The sequence below is a fragment of the Accipiter gentilis genome, chromosome 1, assembly GCF_929443795.1.
Source record: "Accipiter gentilis chromosome 1, bAccGen1.1, whole genome shotgun sequence".
Taxonomy (NCBI): Eukaryota; Metazoa; Chordata; class Aves; order Accipitriformes; family Accipitridae; genus Astur; species Astur gentilis.
In genome coordinates this window covers 4,773,313-4,789,404 of record NC_064880.1, presented here as the reverse complement: position 1 = coordinate 4,789,404, position 16,092 = coordinate 4,773,313, and the positions used below count along the sequence as shown (strand labels likewise).

Here is a 16,092-nt window from a genome sequence, read left to right as displayed (position 1 = left end):
CAAAATGGTTTACCTTCAGGCTGTAATATTTGTGCAGCCATGCTTGCACTTGGTCTAGGTACAGAAGGGCTTCACTGATGGTGGACTGAGAGGTGGTGTTAGCCCTGCGTAATTGTCAGAAAATGAACTGCCCTTCGACAAGAAGGAATGCTGGATAGAGTGAATAGATGGGGGCTTGATGAACCATTTGCCTCAAACTTCTGGAACTCGGATCAAAGAGCTTCACCACCTGTTGTTTGAATATCTTCCATCCATGAGATCACAATATTACAGAGAATTTACAAACTTTGTTATTAATAAACACTTATGCATCCTCCTAACATTGTTAACAACTGTAATGTCTGTATGAACTCTTCTTTTTTCCCCCCCCCCCCAGGCTAAGCTTCCTGATCTGCAGCCATTTCCTTCCCCAGATGGTGACACAGTGACACAGCATGAAGAACTTGTGTGGATGCCAGGAGTCAATGATTGTGACTTGCTTATGTACCTCAGGGCAGCAAGGTAATTTCAGCCAAGATGCTTCCAATGTCTTTAGAATGCTGTAGTGGAAATGTGGAGTGCCATGTATGCGCAGTTGGCTGCGGGCACTTCTTTTTATTCTGTTTTGGTGTAGCATGCGTGTCAACCGGATAACCTGAAATGTTTAGTTTGAGACAAGAATGCTCTGATTTGATGTTGGGCCAACACAGAATCTTTCCATTGGCTGAGGCTTTTGGATTTAAAATGCAAAGCCAGCAGTGTGTGCTAGCACGATAGACAGAGCGTTGGATGTGTCCCATGTAACAAGGGAAGTAACTGCTCTGAGTGGAATAGCCATGATAGCACAGGATTTCTTCAGAGACTAAATGTTTTTTGAATGAGCTCCAGTTTGCATTTCAGTTTCATACAGACCTCTGGTATGCCTGGTAGGTTAATCAGATGCACTGGTGGGCCTCAATAATTCAGAGCGCGAGTAAATCACTTGTAGTTTGCAAGAATTCAAAGACGTGGGGAATCTGCAATTTAAGTTAGTTTTCTAACCTGATGAAACTAAGATTACAACAGGTTTGCTGTCTCTGGTGAGACTATGTCCTCGTGTATGGAGGTGATATCTTCCATAATCCTGATCGGGCTTTGGTACTACTGCAGTGCAGATTTTTTAAATTGATGAAGCCCAATTAGATTGGATATAAATTTTGAATTAATTATCCTATATGCTGAGGTAACTCAGGTTTGCATAAGAAAGAGCAGTGTTTGTGGTGCCTTATTTTACTTGTTTCCACAGTATCGCAAGGCCCTGAAATTTGTCATTTAAGGTGTAAATATACTATTTGTGTATTGCATGATGTGTGCATCAAACAGTAGCTGAAGAACTTAAACTTTTTTCCCCTCAAACTATAAAGGAGCATGGCAGCTTTTGCAGGCATGTGTGATGGAGGATCCACAGAAGATGGTTGTGTTGCAGCTTCCCGTGATGACACTACACTTAATGCACTCAATACAGTAAGTATATAGAACTACTGTAGGGAAGAACAGTCTTTCCGTTTATTTCTGGACTACTTAAATCATATAGTGCATAAAATATTTAGCAGGTAAAATAGAATTTGGGATCACAATATGAGTATGATAGTAGCCTAGGATATCAAAAGTTCCTTTCAAACACCAACTAGTTTTCAAAAATGTAACCTACAGAACTTCACAGATAAACTTTTGGGTGCTGCCTTTAAGATGACAGCTAGTTAATGTTCTGTATGGGAAGCTGCCTAGGTCAAGTACACCAGCTGGAATTGTTACTTCTTCAGCTGCCACCTGACCTGGCTATTGGTCCTTTTATTCAGTCCAGCTAGCTTCTAGCTGTAGGAAAACAATAGTTATTTCCCAGGAGGAAAATTCATTCATAACGCCATGAAATGTATAGTATCATGTATGTGGTAATGACTGTCTGGAATTTGTCCCACTCACGATCCAGTCTTTGTTATCATTTATATTTGGATGCGTGTATGTCCAATAGCCTCTTGCATAAACATAATGTGTGTAAATAAAGCATTACTGAGTGGTTATGTAGATGCGAGTGTTGAGATGCTCGCACAGTTTCAGTGCAGCCACAACTATTAACCGTTTAGGGGACAGTGGGAGGCACTAACATCAATAAATCATGGTATACATGAAATGTTTTTTTTTAAGATCAAGCTGAAAAAACTTTGTCTGTCTTACCATATGTTTTGGTAACTTAGTGAAATCTATAGTTGTTTGTTTCCCCAGTGCCCTATCTGTGGCTTTTGGAGAACTGTGGTGGTAATGACTCTAAGCTGACCTTTGTTTGTCTTCATTGTTTCCTTCCTGAAATATAATAAAAGGAATTATGTGTAACTGGTCATGTGTTATTCTGAAGAAACACAGAGACAGATCTGCTGACTCTGCCGATAAACGATTTTCATTCTTCCTCTTTTTATGTCACCTTTTATCCCTAAAATGTATCTTGGGTATCTGAACAGTTGAGTTCTGTTCCTGTCATTCTCATGGTTATTGGCTATGTTCTCATCACAAGCGCTTGTGAAAGCTGTGGAAAGGATAGGAAGTACTCTTTGCTGAATGAGTTTCTCGCTAAACCTGTAAGATGTTTTAGGGGCAATCACAACAGAAATGTACAGACCCCATGGACAGCTGGTAGGACTTAGAAGCTGGGAGCAACCTCAGTTCAGCATGGTTTTTGTCAAACTGCCAAAGGAGGATGCAGTGTGTAGCTTCAGATTTCATTTTTAAAGATCTCTTTTCCTAAAAGTAGTTTTAAGCATATTCTGCCTCAGTGTCCAGCACTGTAACTATCTACAGTGACTCATATGTTCTTTGTTCACAATGCTTGAGGCTCAAGTAATTTGTTTTCATTGAGTAGAAATAAAACTAGTGACACCAACAAAAAACAACTTAGTATGTTGTACTCCTGCAAGTTGGCTAATGTTAAGTATCACCTAATGACAACAATATTATGTCTGCCTCTACTTGGTATATTTTAATTATTTACAGTTGCATGATTTTTAACCGTTTATTTATAAAATTCCTAAAAGCTTGTAGATGGTTGTGTTACACATCAGAAACTGAGTGATAATCACTGCAACAGAGAACAGATGATCTGTTTGTTTAGAGGACGTATCCTAAATGTGGTGTTGTTTGGTTGTTTTATTAGTGAGTGGAACTGACTATCAAATTAATCACATTAAATATGCTTAACTGATTCTTTACTGCCAGTAAGGCATCTCATTGCACGAAGCTTTTAAATACTTCAGAATGTTTAAAAAGAAGCTCAATCTGTATAAATTGTGGAAATGGTTTGTAACTGGTCAAGTCCACGATAAGGTATGTGTGATTTCATGTCTACACTGAAGTTAAAATGCCTGTGTTCTTGACATGAAGAATGTTCCTTATGTAACATTAGCTTACCAAAACCACTTACATTGGTTTTTTATTTCTGCTTCTATTTGATTATGTGTGTTTCATAGAGTGCATCAATTTTTGATCTGTTTCCTGCAACAGACAGGAGTAAAATAGGATTAAGATCTAAAATGTGCCCCAGTAATACTTACTAAATAAACAGCAACAGAACTCTCGTTTGTGTTCTGCAAAATTGTTTAAATATAGTCCATACACTCACATGTGTAACCAGCTGAAATCCAAGATCAAATTCTGTACTCAAATTAAATGCTTCCTTGTTCTCACTTTTGCATCTGCAAAGTCAAGTGTTATTTCTCAGTGCTTCCCAGTGCACTTCAGAACTGAGGTGAATATATAAATCTTAGTCCTTTGGTGGCTTTCCTAAAGATAGCCATTGTGTTCAAGATTTTTAATACTGTTTGATAAGAATTGCAGTTAAGTCTGTATTGCACATTGACTTCAGTTTCTTACTTGTTTTACATTTTATTTCCTTCCTTTCTCTTGGGACGGGTGCCATCTGATTCTGGTGGCTTACCACTCCAGAGTTTTCTACATTGTTCTCGAAGATCCTTCTTGGAGACTCAAATCTGTTAAGGCCAATAATTATCAAAGGGCTTTTGAAATTGGAATTTCTTTCCCCTTGTCATCTACAATAAGACTAACGCAGAAAATTAATTTACCTTCACTGCTTTGCTATCTACTTTAATTACCCCCTTTAATCACTTGGGACTCTAAGGAGCCTGTAGTTGCACTTGTAGACTTCTTGCTTCTGAGACTTAGATTAGTCCCAAAATACTGTGTTTCTGTTCTTCGGATGCTTTTCTCTTTGTATTTCTAGTGCACGTCTATTTTTGAAAATCACTGCTGATTCATCTTCTGAATGGGGGAGGGTTTCACACTTCTGAAATAAAAGCACTATACAAACTCTGAATTTATCATCTTACGAATCTTGTTTGTCTGTGTGTGATATTTTTGACTGCTGTTGTTGTGACTTCCTCTTCCCCTCAATATGACATCGTAACGTATAGCAGTAAGACTCACCCTGTGGTGGTGTTGTAATCATCTTGTTAACTTCAGCTTTGCTGAAGTTTCTCTTTTGTAGGTGTTGTGGTGCAGGTCCTCTGTTCTTCTCTAGGCTAGTTTTCAACGCTATATTGACACGGTATAGTGTCCATTAAATAGTCTGCCTGAACATGGGTGGTTGTACTTCCAAGAAAATACAATCTGTGAGGTTTGACCATAGTGACTCTTCAAAGGTCCTTAGGCTTCTGTGATATTTGATTTATTCACGCTTCAAAAATCTACTCTGTGTCCTAATACTGTTCATTGCAATTTTTAGAAGCCAGTGAAAATACTTGCCTTGTTCACTTTGAATTTTCCTAGAAAAGTGTTTTTTTATGAATAATAGTTCTGTCAGGTGGGATATCTTAAGAAACTTTGACTGACTTCTGAGATCCTACACTTTTGACTAACTTAAAACAGTTTAGATAGGTAATTTGTTGTCCTGACAAAATGGTGCCCTTACTATCTTTGTTTCCCATCTATTGAAATCATATCAGATTTATCTGATAAATTATTTGTGAGAATCTTACCCTGTACTAAGTTGTGTTTTTGTTTAGAAATTATCATATGCAACCCAGAAGATTAATGTTAAAAAAATGATATGGTATGATTTCTTATTATGGAAATCCAATAAACTTCAGAGCAGCACTTCATATAAATCAGTCTTGACAAGCTCCTTTTGCTAGTGTTTTATTTATGTAATAACAGATGCTGTAGCCCCCAGAATGATTTATTGTTAATTATACCAGATAGAAATGAAGATCATGGAAAGCACAGTGCAACATATATATCAGCTCATTGAAATGATTATTCACTTAATGTTCCAGGTAAATTTCAACTCCTGTTCCTTTGTTTGGCTATTGGGATTTGGGCCACATTTGTCATTGTAACCCTTAGGAAGGAAATAAAGTTTTCATTTGGAGTTCGTTGCCCTCCTGATGAGTGCTGGCTGTCATACTGAGAGGTATGGAGGAGGACATATTAGTTCCTGAAATTCTTTCTCCGTGATATTTTTAGATGAGAGGGTCTTTTTTGTTACACCAGCATAGAACAGTTAGCTGAATTTGGCTGACTTTCTAAAGCTAGCTGGTTTTTGTGCTTTGTTTAAATATTCATGAACAAAGGTCGTTTGCATTAGACATTAAAATATTAGTCATATAAAACGAAAACATGAATATTCAGTACATTTTTATTTTTCCAGGTTCATAATTGAACCATAATCCATGAAGCCATTTTTATTCGTGAAATGGTAAATGATAGAAATGTTTTAATTTTTTTACAGCTACCCAGTTCCTCCTATCTTGTGATCTAGAGAACCACATTGCTTTGAGGCAAAACTCGTCCTTATGAGTGGAATGGAAGTGCTAATTTGAGTTACTCCCAAACCTTGTTTTGGGTCACTGTGGACAACATTATTGCATTCTGAGAGCCAACATGGTTGATGTAAAAGTTTGATAATTAATACTTGGTAGTAATGCGCTTTGCCTTTTTAGCACTTTTGGGCTTTGAGTGAGGATATGCATCACTTTTTAATAATTAGAATACCATCAAAAAGCCCCTCAAAATGCTATATTTACAAGATACCTGTGGAGAGCCTTAGGAAGAAGAGAATGCAGGAGGGCCAGGATTGTCCTGGTTTCAGCTGGGGTAGAGTTAATTTTCTTCCTAGTAGCTGGTATAGAGCTATGTTTTGGGTTCAGTATGAGAAGAATGTTGATAACACACTGATGTTTTCAGTTGTTGCTAAGTCGTGTTTAGACCAAGTCAAGGATTTTTCAGCTTCTCATGCCCAGCCAGCAAGAAGGCTGGAGGGGCACAAGAAGTTGGGAGGGGACACGGCCAGGGCAGCTGACCCAAACTGGCCAAAGGGGGTATTCCATACCATGGGATATCATGCCCAGTATATAAACTGGGGAGGGGAGAGTTGGCCTTGGGGGGATTGCAGCTTGGGAACGAACCGAGCATTGGTTGGTGAGTGGTGAGCAATTGCATTGTGCATGGCTTGTTTTGTATATTCCAAATCTTTTATTATTATTATTAGCTTCTTCCTTTCTGTTCTATTAAACTGTTCTTATCTCAACTCCCAAGTTTTACTACCCACCCTTCTCTCCCCCATCCCACTGGGAGCGGGGGAAGTGACTGAGCGGCTGCGTGATGCTTAGTTGCTGCCTGGGGTTAAACCACAACAAGGACTTAATCAGCCAGTTGTGGGTAAGGCTTTTTTGGTTTGGTGGGGTTGTTTTGTGAGGTTTGGGTTGGTTTTTTGTTTGGTGGTTGGTTTGTTGTTTTTTGGGGTTTTTTTTTTTGGTCCAAAGCTTAATTGAGATTTGGAAATGAATCGAAAAACCTTAGAATTCATTCCCTTTACATGTCAGGCTAGTTTGAATAACTACCTTATTTTGTTTAGCATTCTTTATTTGCAAGTGCAAGCATCTGACACACTGTTTTGTTCTCTTCTGTAGAAGAAAGAAAAGTCTTGTGGAAGTATTTGTAAAAAATGGCCAGTTGTGGGGCCACTTTGTTTTGCTTGTGGATAAATTTATTCTCTAACACAGGCAAAGGGTGGGTAGCCTGAGCCATCTGTAATATTTATGTGGAGCGTGGGGAGAAGGAGTTCCAGTTTTCAAATGAAAATAAAGACAACCCTGCACTCAAGTTCTGTGGCAGGATCAAATTCAAGCATGTTCAGACAAGCAGTTGAAACTGTATTTTTATTTGTTTCTTTGTGTGTCCTTGTTCTCTTGAGTTCTTGTAGAGACTCCAATTTTGGCGTTACATTTAGCAAAACTCCTCTTATACAAAATTCAATACTTGAGTATTTCTTTGTTGTGCAACTGAGAACTTTTCAGAGGTATGATCCTAGCGCTTGTTACAGAGAACATCCTTCTTGTCCACGTCATATTTTAATGCTAACATACAGTGTCAAACATTAAAAGCACATTGCTGGATTGTGGCTTGCAGTGTGAGACAACTCGGGTTAAGTTTTCTCCATGCAGTTCAGTACTGCCGTACGAAAAAAGTTATAGAAAGTAGTTTAAATGTTCTTAAAAGCAGAAATGACATTGAGTTTTGCTTTTATTAGCTCTCAGATCAGGAAGCATTAAACATCAGATTAACAAAGAATACCAGGAAACTTAAGGACATCATCTTAAGAGCTGAGTTTTTAAATTATACTTCAGCCCTGGGAAGGTTCATTTCAATGGCATATGGATCACTGGAGTAATTTTTGTCTGGCTCTTTAGGAATTGAAAGGAGTTTTTGCTTTCAAATATAATAGGATGAGCCCTTCCCTTAATATCCAGAGCCATGTAAATCATTTCTGCAATTTAAATTCAGAAGTGGTAACTGTACTGTGAGTCTAATTTTCTCCAGGTTAATTTACAGTAATACATCAGTAGCAGTCCCTTTTTGTTGCATATGTTAGAAACGCTGTAAACTCTTACATGATAGAGAGCTTATAGGCAAGTCAGTTAAAAATCAATCACTTTGAAACCTGCTTTTGTACATGTGAAAAAATAACATGCAAACTTAGCGAGCAGTAAGTCTCCAGCTCCATTGTGTGGAGTTTTTTGAGATGGAAAACAAATTTTTACGTGTACTTGTATCACAGTGGTAGTTCTTCTAAACACGATACTCAGAAGCACCTTATGGAAGCTTGTTACATAGCTTGCTACATATGCACAATAGCCAAAGTTTTATTAGTATGTCTCCATATGAATAAGTGTTCTTGTTTTCAGAGGTGTTTTCCTCAGTGTTTTTATTCCTTTTCTTATCCCACCCTCACAACTTTGTCTACTGTGAGAATTGTATAGGAGGATTTTGGCATGATTGTAGACTTATTAAGGATCTGTGAATGTATCTTATAAATATAAAGAAGTGTTTTGTGGCTTTTTGACAGTGTTCTGGTTGTGAAAACTTTGATGTGATGTCCCAAGTGGTACTTCTGTGGTTTTGTTTATTTTTCAAAACAAAGCTCATACCACTTCTGGGATACTCTTAACGCCATTTCACACATGCAATGTGTAGGACAGCTGTTGAATGGTTGAATCGGCACAACTGAGGAGGTAGGAACATCTCAAATCATTCTTCTAGTGAGAAGATTTGTGGTGGCTTGCCCTTACTTAAAACTTAAGAATGTCTTTCTCAAAGTTAATGGGCCAGGAGAAAGACCTTTTTCTTTTAAAACCCCCCATTTCTGGTAGGCTGGTGATAATTGCAACTGTATTGGATGCCTTCGCACTCTGAATGTGCTTTCATTCATAACACAAGAAATAGAGCGAAGTGAAACAGTGAGCTGGTATCGCCTACTGTGAGCCTTAGTATCGCGTTCATTTTAGGCAGAAGCCTATGTCTGTTTCTATACCTAGCTGGTTGTGGCACAAGCAAAAACTCTGCGTTCATCTCTATTGCTTAGAGTTGTTCACTTTCTCTAAAGAAAGGAGAGCGGTTGCCTCTGTATCGTGAAAAGAAAGTGTGAGAGTTCCTGGTGTCCCGGAATACTGTATTAGGAAGCACTGCAGAAGCTGATTGAGGCTGAGCTCTATGTAGGGAGGAGGAGGAGGAGCAAGGGCTTCCTTCCCCTGTCGTCATTTTGCTTTGCACCATCGGGGTAATGTTAGAACTTCACGGAAGTCGTGGCTTCATCTTCACCAGAGGAGCAGGCAAAAACTTTTGAGGATATTAGTAAGTCATTGTATCTAGAATTTAGGTATGCAAAGGCTGAAAGAATTGGTTTTAAAATGTCTTAATGCGATGAGGGCCTATTACGAGATTTGTAGCTGACGAGCCCTGCAGGTTAGAACTATCACAAGAAATGTTTAATACTACAACAGTGATTTCGAAGAGCAGAAATGGCTGACAAATAGGTTTGGAAAAAACTATGCTCAGGAAGTTCATCCTGCTCTGTGGTAGAAAGCTGATGCCCTAGATCTGACAATCGAGGGAAAGATGATAACGTGGTGAATATTGAGCATAAACATAGTTGCTGGTGCTGGCAAGTACTGTGGACTAAGAGTTAGGGTAAATCTTGGTGTAGTTTCTTCCCCTCCCTTCCTCCTATTTCTTTGCCCCTGTCCTCCAGAGCTCTGATGAGTATCAGATCTGTTTTAAGATCCTTTTGTGCTCCATACTAATACAAAGCCAGAAACTCATGATCTCTCTTATACTTTGCTGCTTTTGACCTATGCCTGCTGTTCAGAGTTTCTACAGTTCTTTTCTCAGAGAATCCAGGTCGAGAAGGAGTTAAGTTATTACTTTGCTCTCATTTTAAAAAGTTCCAGACTAATAATTCTGTTCATGGTGTCCTGCCTTACCCATTGTTCTGATTTAAGGGTAAGTGTGAGCATCAGTTATAGAAAATGGCAGACCCTAGAAAAGAAACTGGAAATGGTAGTGTGCAAACTCAGTGTGTAAGAGTGAATCTCAGAGTTTTTGGTCATTTTGACGTGCGTGTTATTTTTGCTGGGGAAATGAGACTGCCAGCAACTCTATCCTCATATGGTAAGAGAATACAACCACTTAGGCTTGCATACTACTACGTGGAAGAAAGACAAACCAATTGTATGCTAATATTGTATAAATCTCTCTTTACTAATAGCGTTGTTCTGACTTCTCATAACACACTATTACATGGGAACATGTCATTATGAGTGACGAACATGACAGTGTAATATCGGTTTAAGGAAATTCATTTCTAAGTAAGATGTCACCCAGACAAATTACTCCCTGTTTTAACTTGCCCTTAGACCAGATTTTCTTGTTCATTAACTACAGACAAGGTTGAAAGCATAAAAAATTATTTAAATATATGTTAGCATTTCTTATTATTACTAGTTTTCCTTTTGGATGAGTCTTAATTAACAGCTACTCTCATGGTTCAAATGAGGTAGCATAGCACTTCAGGGGCCATCACTCTCTGCCTGGGCATGTTGGAAAATGAAGCCACTTGTAGTGCATAAGACAGTTTTGCCACTTCGAATTTTCATTCATCCTTATTCTTGCTCTTGGGGGAAAAGCTTCAGCGCTTTATTTGTAAGATGAGTCAGGAAATCTTTCTAGAGAAACTGTTGAAATGGGCAGATAAAAAGGGCTAAAAATGACTGCCATGGTTACTTGTAAAATTTTTTACGTAAAAAATTTTTTTTTAAGTTTTTTTATTAAAATGCTGTTGCAAGTTTAGCAGGTATTCAGCAAGTTCTTGCCCTGGATGCATGTGGAGCACTAGCCATGCCTGTTGTGTTGACCCACAAAAAGAGCTGGCACGGTTAGCTCCCTCTACTGTTCTGTATTTTGCAACTGTATTTTGAGCTGCTCATCAGAGCCCTGGCAGTATCAGTGTGTGAAAAGTGGATGTAACACAAGCATCTGGCTTTTTAATCTCCATCATTAGCATCTTAGATCACTTTGTAGCAATTAGAGTTATTTAGAAGCTTAAAATAGATTAGAACTGGGGTGAAGAGATGGAAGTTGCTTCCCCCCCCCCCCCCAAGCAGTGGGGACTGATATCTATATTTTCAAGCTGTCAGATACTATAAATCAGATATTTAAAAAAAAAAAAAAAACAGAACTAGTAGTAATTTTCTCTTGAAGTAGCTTACTGATTTCTGTTACCTTCTGGTTTTTGTTAGTTTCAGATTCTGTTGTAGGCCAAGCTGTGTCAACTAGTTACAAATCAAAACTTCCCAGTTAACTGTGACAGCATGTTGGCAAAACGAGATTGTTGGGCAGAGTCTTTTTGTTGGATAGTTTAGGTTCTTGACTGGTTCAAGGTTCCATTGTCCTTGGGCACCAGAGGGAGCTCAGCAAAGTAGTTTTGTTGTCTGAGAGGGCAGTATATTTTTTTTCTCTGATCCAGATTGCTTAGTGTGTTGCAGCAGGTGGGGAGGAGGTAGAATTTCAAAGAGGAGGGGGGAAGGAAATTCCCAGAATTAAAGGGCATTTGGGGCTAATGTCCTGTTGGGTATCAGATATGGTTGATAAAAATCACATCTTGCCATTTTGGAGGATGAGCACTTTAAAAAATGCTGCAAATTTGGAAATAGATTTTGCTGTTTCACCTAATGAGATGTATTTGCGATGGAGCATATTCCTTTTGATAGTAGGGCAAGATGTCTGTAGCTATAAAGAGTATCTGCATCAGGCTGAAATTTGTCAGCTCTGCTACTGAAAGAAGTGGGCTAAATTACATTTTGTATTAAATTAGGTGCTTGAATTAGAGTAATTACACTGAAAGACCTAGCTACTGAAGCCACATGGCAGTAATTCTTGTTCTGCTTTTCATTCTCCTTGTTGTCTTTTTCCTTCTCTCTCCTCTTTATTTTCTACCCTCTTAAACATGCTACAGTTTTACAGAGAGCTACTGGGTATCTTGGCCATAGTCCCCTTCACTGAGAGAAGCAAATCCCCCATTAATAATTACAATGCTCTTAAGCCTGCATAGATTAAGATAACTGGTGCTTAAATAGGGATGTTATGTAAATATCGACAGTGCAGCACCAGGCAAATACCTTCTTTTACAATTCCACTGAACTATCTTACTTGGCAGCAGTGAAAAATTTCTTTTGACTCGTGTATTACCTGAGTTTCAAAACGTTCTTGCAATATCGGTAGTATTTACCTCCTGTTTGGCGGGTCAGGCTTTATATCTTTGTGCCTGGAGAAGTGATGTGATTTGTCCGTGACCAGTGATCATTCACTGGAAGAGCCGGCACTCGAACCTGGGGAACTCCTGAATTCCAGTGCTGTCCTATAAATGCTGGACGTGACTGCGTCCCCACAAAAGTGTGTTCTGGCTGAGCAATCCCTGCTGCTTTTATTGGCTTTGGGTAGGTTTCAAAGTAGTTCAGTACTACTTTCTCCCTGTATAGTAGCAATTTTTCCTTAGAGAAAAAGACTCTGGAATCTAACAGTGTTCTTAATGGACTGCAATTATTTAATATTGTAGCATATATGCAGCCTAACTCAGATGGGCTTTTCAACGGAGATCATAATGACTGTAATTGCAAAAGGATGCCTTGCTGAAGTCGAAGCTGCCAGATGCAATGCCATTCTGATCTAAAAAGGTCACAGTAGAAGGGACATTTAAATTAAGTTATAAATTACAATTGAAGAACAATATTTTGATGAGCAAGACCAGAGATGTCAGAGCTGCAAGATGTAATTCATGGGTTCATTACAGAACAGAGGTGCCTGACAGCTGAGCCATGCCAAAAGGAGAATTTATTTGCAACATCACGCAGACAGAAAATGGCAGCTCTTCTGAGAAGCTGTAGTAGAAACTTGAAACCTTGTGGTAATGTGCAGACTTTATGGTAATAAGGCTTGCCTGTGATCTAGCATTGTTTAATGACTGTTGTAATATAAATGAGGTTTTTGGACACGTGTGCATTCAGAATTCTTCTTTAATCTAAAATCCTGTCCAGTGATGCAGAAGTTGCTGTATTGTCTTTTTTAAAGTGTAAGTACCTTTGTGTTGATTCCTTTGTTGCAGTTGTATACATGCATAATGTCACAGTGGTTCAAAATTTAGATGGCAGAGTTAATGGTAAAAATGGTGATTCTCTAGATGACAGGATAGTAATCTAGTGTTTATAGCAATACCTTGAAAAGTTCAACCAGAAGTTAATGAAACCATAGACAGCCATCATTAGCTATTATTTATATGTTTGAGTTGCTTGCCAATAAAGTGCTTATATATATTAAATGACCGAAAGTAATAAGCAGAGAATGAGCCAGATTGAAACACTTAAATTTAAGTCTGGCACTTATAAAAAAAAAAAAAAAAATTTTTTTTTTTGCTGCATTATCCTATTCCGGGCTGTTATAAACACTTTTTTTCCTGCTTGCTGAAAGTAACATTTTTCAGGAGACTCTAAACCTGTATCAGGTCCCTTGTTTTCACATCTGTGTCTTCTCTGTTATATGACTCTTCTTTCATGTCTGTGCTTATGGGTTTTGTGATTGTTATTAATGCAATTACTTGATCAGAAGTTAATGCTCATCTTTTCTGTTGCTGATTCGGGACAGTTCTGATGGCCTGTAAACACTTTTATTTTTCAGTAACCAGAGCAGTTGCCCGTTAGACCAGTCCATTCTTTCTGGGCTTGTCTGATTATTATTTTTTTTTTGCAGATTCAACTGCTTGGGCAATAGGCCTGCCAGGGAAAAACACATGTTGTCCTTGAGGCAAAATAAAGATGCCCTCCAAGTTACAAAGAGGCTTTGGCGTTACTGCATGTTTTGGGAGGGAGCAAAGAGGGAAGAGAAACAGAAGCACTATTCTCTTCAACGCTGTCAAATTTCCTAAATGAAAAACCTTTTAGGTAGTGGCATGCACAGAAAAAAGCATTTGCAAGGTGAGCTGACAAAACAAACAGTCCTTTTTTCTTTAAGATGGATCTGTTCCCAGTGCTGGAGTGCAAACAAGGAGAGAAATCAATGTGTACCCAGTAGAAAAGACAACATCTTATTTTCATGCCTTTAAGTAGGTATTGCATACCACAGGAGCCTTAAAAAAAAAAAAAAAAAAAAGTTAAAAAAAAGTTTGAAGTCGGTAGTGTTGTTTGTGTGTTGGCATTGAGCACTGGCACTGCAAGTCTAGCTTTTTACTCTTATCACTTGTCTTGTGGCTTACATAAGATGGACCGAGATCATTGTTTCACTTGCATGGAGGTGCAGTCATGGAAGCTGACACTGATGTAGTCAACAGAGGCAGATTTACAAGCCATTGTTCTGTTGTACATTAGGAAATTTCACCTGGGGAGACAGGTTTGAAAGCAGTGGTTTCCACTAAGTGATCTCAGGTAATACATCTCCCTGACTTACAGCAGTGTGAGCTGCTATTGATGGCTCTGATGTGTTAATGCATCTCTTCGCAGTAGCTTGCAGAGATCAGATAGCTGAAGAAGGGGGATGAGGAGGAAACTTTTTTTTTGGAAGTTGAAACATTGTTTTCTATGGTGTCCTGGTTTCAGCTGGGATAGAGTTAATTTTCTTCCTTGTAGCTGGTATAGAGCTATGTTTTGGGTTCAGTATGAGAAGAATGTTGATAACACACTGATGTTTTCAGTTGTTGCTAAGTCGTGTTTAGACCAAGTCAAGGATTTTTCAGCTTCTCATGCCCAGCCAGCAAGAAGGCTGGAGGGGCACAAGAAGTTGGGAGGGGACACGGCCAGGGCAGCTGACCCAAACTGGCCAAAGGGGGTATTCCATACCATGGGATATCATGCCCAGTATATAAACTGGGGCGGGGGGGGGGGGGAGTTGGCCTTGGGGGGATTGCAGCTTGGGAACGAACCGAGCATTGGTTGGTGAGTGGTGAGCAATTGCATTGTGCATGGCTTGTTTTGTATATTCCAAATCTTTTATTATTATTATTAGCTTCTTCCTTTCTGTTCTATTAAACTGTTCTTATTTTAACCCCCGAGTTTTACTTTTTTCCTTCCGATTTTCTCCCCCATCCCAGTGGGGGTGGGGGAGCGAGCGGCTGCGTGGTGCTCGAGTTGCTGGCTGGGGTTAAACCATGACATATGGTTACTCTGCAAAGGTACACATAATTATTGCGCAGAGTATCTGTAACTTCCCTGTAGGTGTCATATAGAAAGCTGAAAATGAATAGAAAACTACTCTGGCTTAGCTTTCTTTCTTGTTCCCATTATATTAGCCGAGCGCTTGTTTTACTGCAGTAACACCCTGTATGCTATTGTTATTTTAGTTGTTGGTAAGGAAAGAAAAAATGCTCAGGCTGCCATTTAAGGGAACATAACTGTTTGTTCTAAAAACATATTGCAGGTAATGATTGGAGGTCTTTGCCCGGGAGTGACCTCTCATTTTTAGAAGTACTTTATTTCTTTAAAAGTCCCTCAAGTATAAATAAATTTTGAATGCCCCAATAACTTGATGGAGGTAGAAGAGCACCTTCATCAGTGCAAGGTCTGTTCTTACTGATGACACAAGATTTGAGCCAATTTGTGTGACGTGTAACCCCTAGTGTACTAATTTCTTGTTTAACACAGCTGATAACATGTTCATCCCTGTCAGCAGGGGGTATGCAGTATGACTTTTGAGTGGCCGAATTTTTTTAGAGGGCTATGCACTTCTGCTTTTATAGCTAACCTCGTTCTCTGTGTTTTCGGACCTCAGGCCACGTGTTCGAGGTGTTTAGTAACAAATTGTTGATCAAATCGTTTTCTGGAAACTTGGCTCTTCAGGTGCTACAAATGAGGCTCAAAATTATGTGGAAATGAAATTTCATCAGCAAATGGAATAAATTAGCTCTGATTTTTAATACCTTGAGGTTCACGTGCAGGGATTTTACTGAAGAAAACAAAGTAATTTCCAGTGCGCTTTGTACTGCAAGTGGATTGGCTTTATAGACTGTCACAATCTGTTCTGTGGCATTCATGACCAGAAAACTGAGATGCTAATAAAATATTTGGAAAGATGGCATGGCTTGATATTTGGTATCCAAAATCCGCCATTTCATAAAGTGCCCCAGTATGATAGCCCACAGTGTCTCGTGTGCAAATGGGCACTTGTTGTTCTCTGAAATTCCCTGTCCATTTATGGTATCATTTTTATTGGAACAAGTCAACCCTGTTTTATAAAAAAGCAGCGTACTTACAG

General features: G+C 38.9%; 1 protein-coding gene across 9 annotated transcripts in view; it reads left to right on the top strand.

Moving 5' to 3' along the window:
- The window catches only part of RERE (arginine-glutamic acid dipeptide repeats), a 257,146-nt gene that overhangs the window by 158,117 nt on the left and 82,937 nt on the right, over positions 1-16,092 (top strand). For all 9 annotated transcript variants that reach the window (XM_049803204.1, XM_049803223.1, XM_049803242.1 and 6 more), the window contains 2 exons: positions 377-501; positions 1,383-1,482. In XM_049803204.1, the coding sequence (XP_049659161.1) occupies positions 377-501; positions 1,383-1,482 (225 nt within the window). The remainder of the gene's footprint in view (positions 1-376; positions 502-1,382; positions 1,483-16,092) is intronic.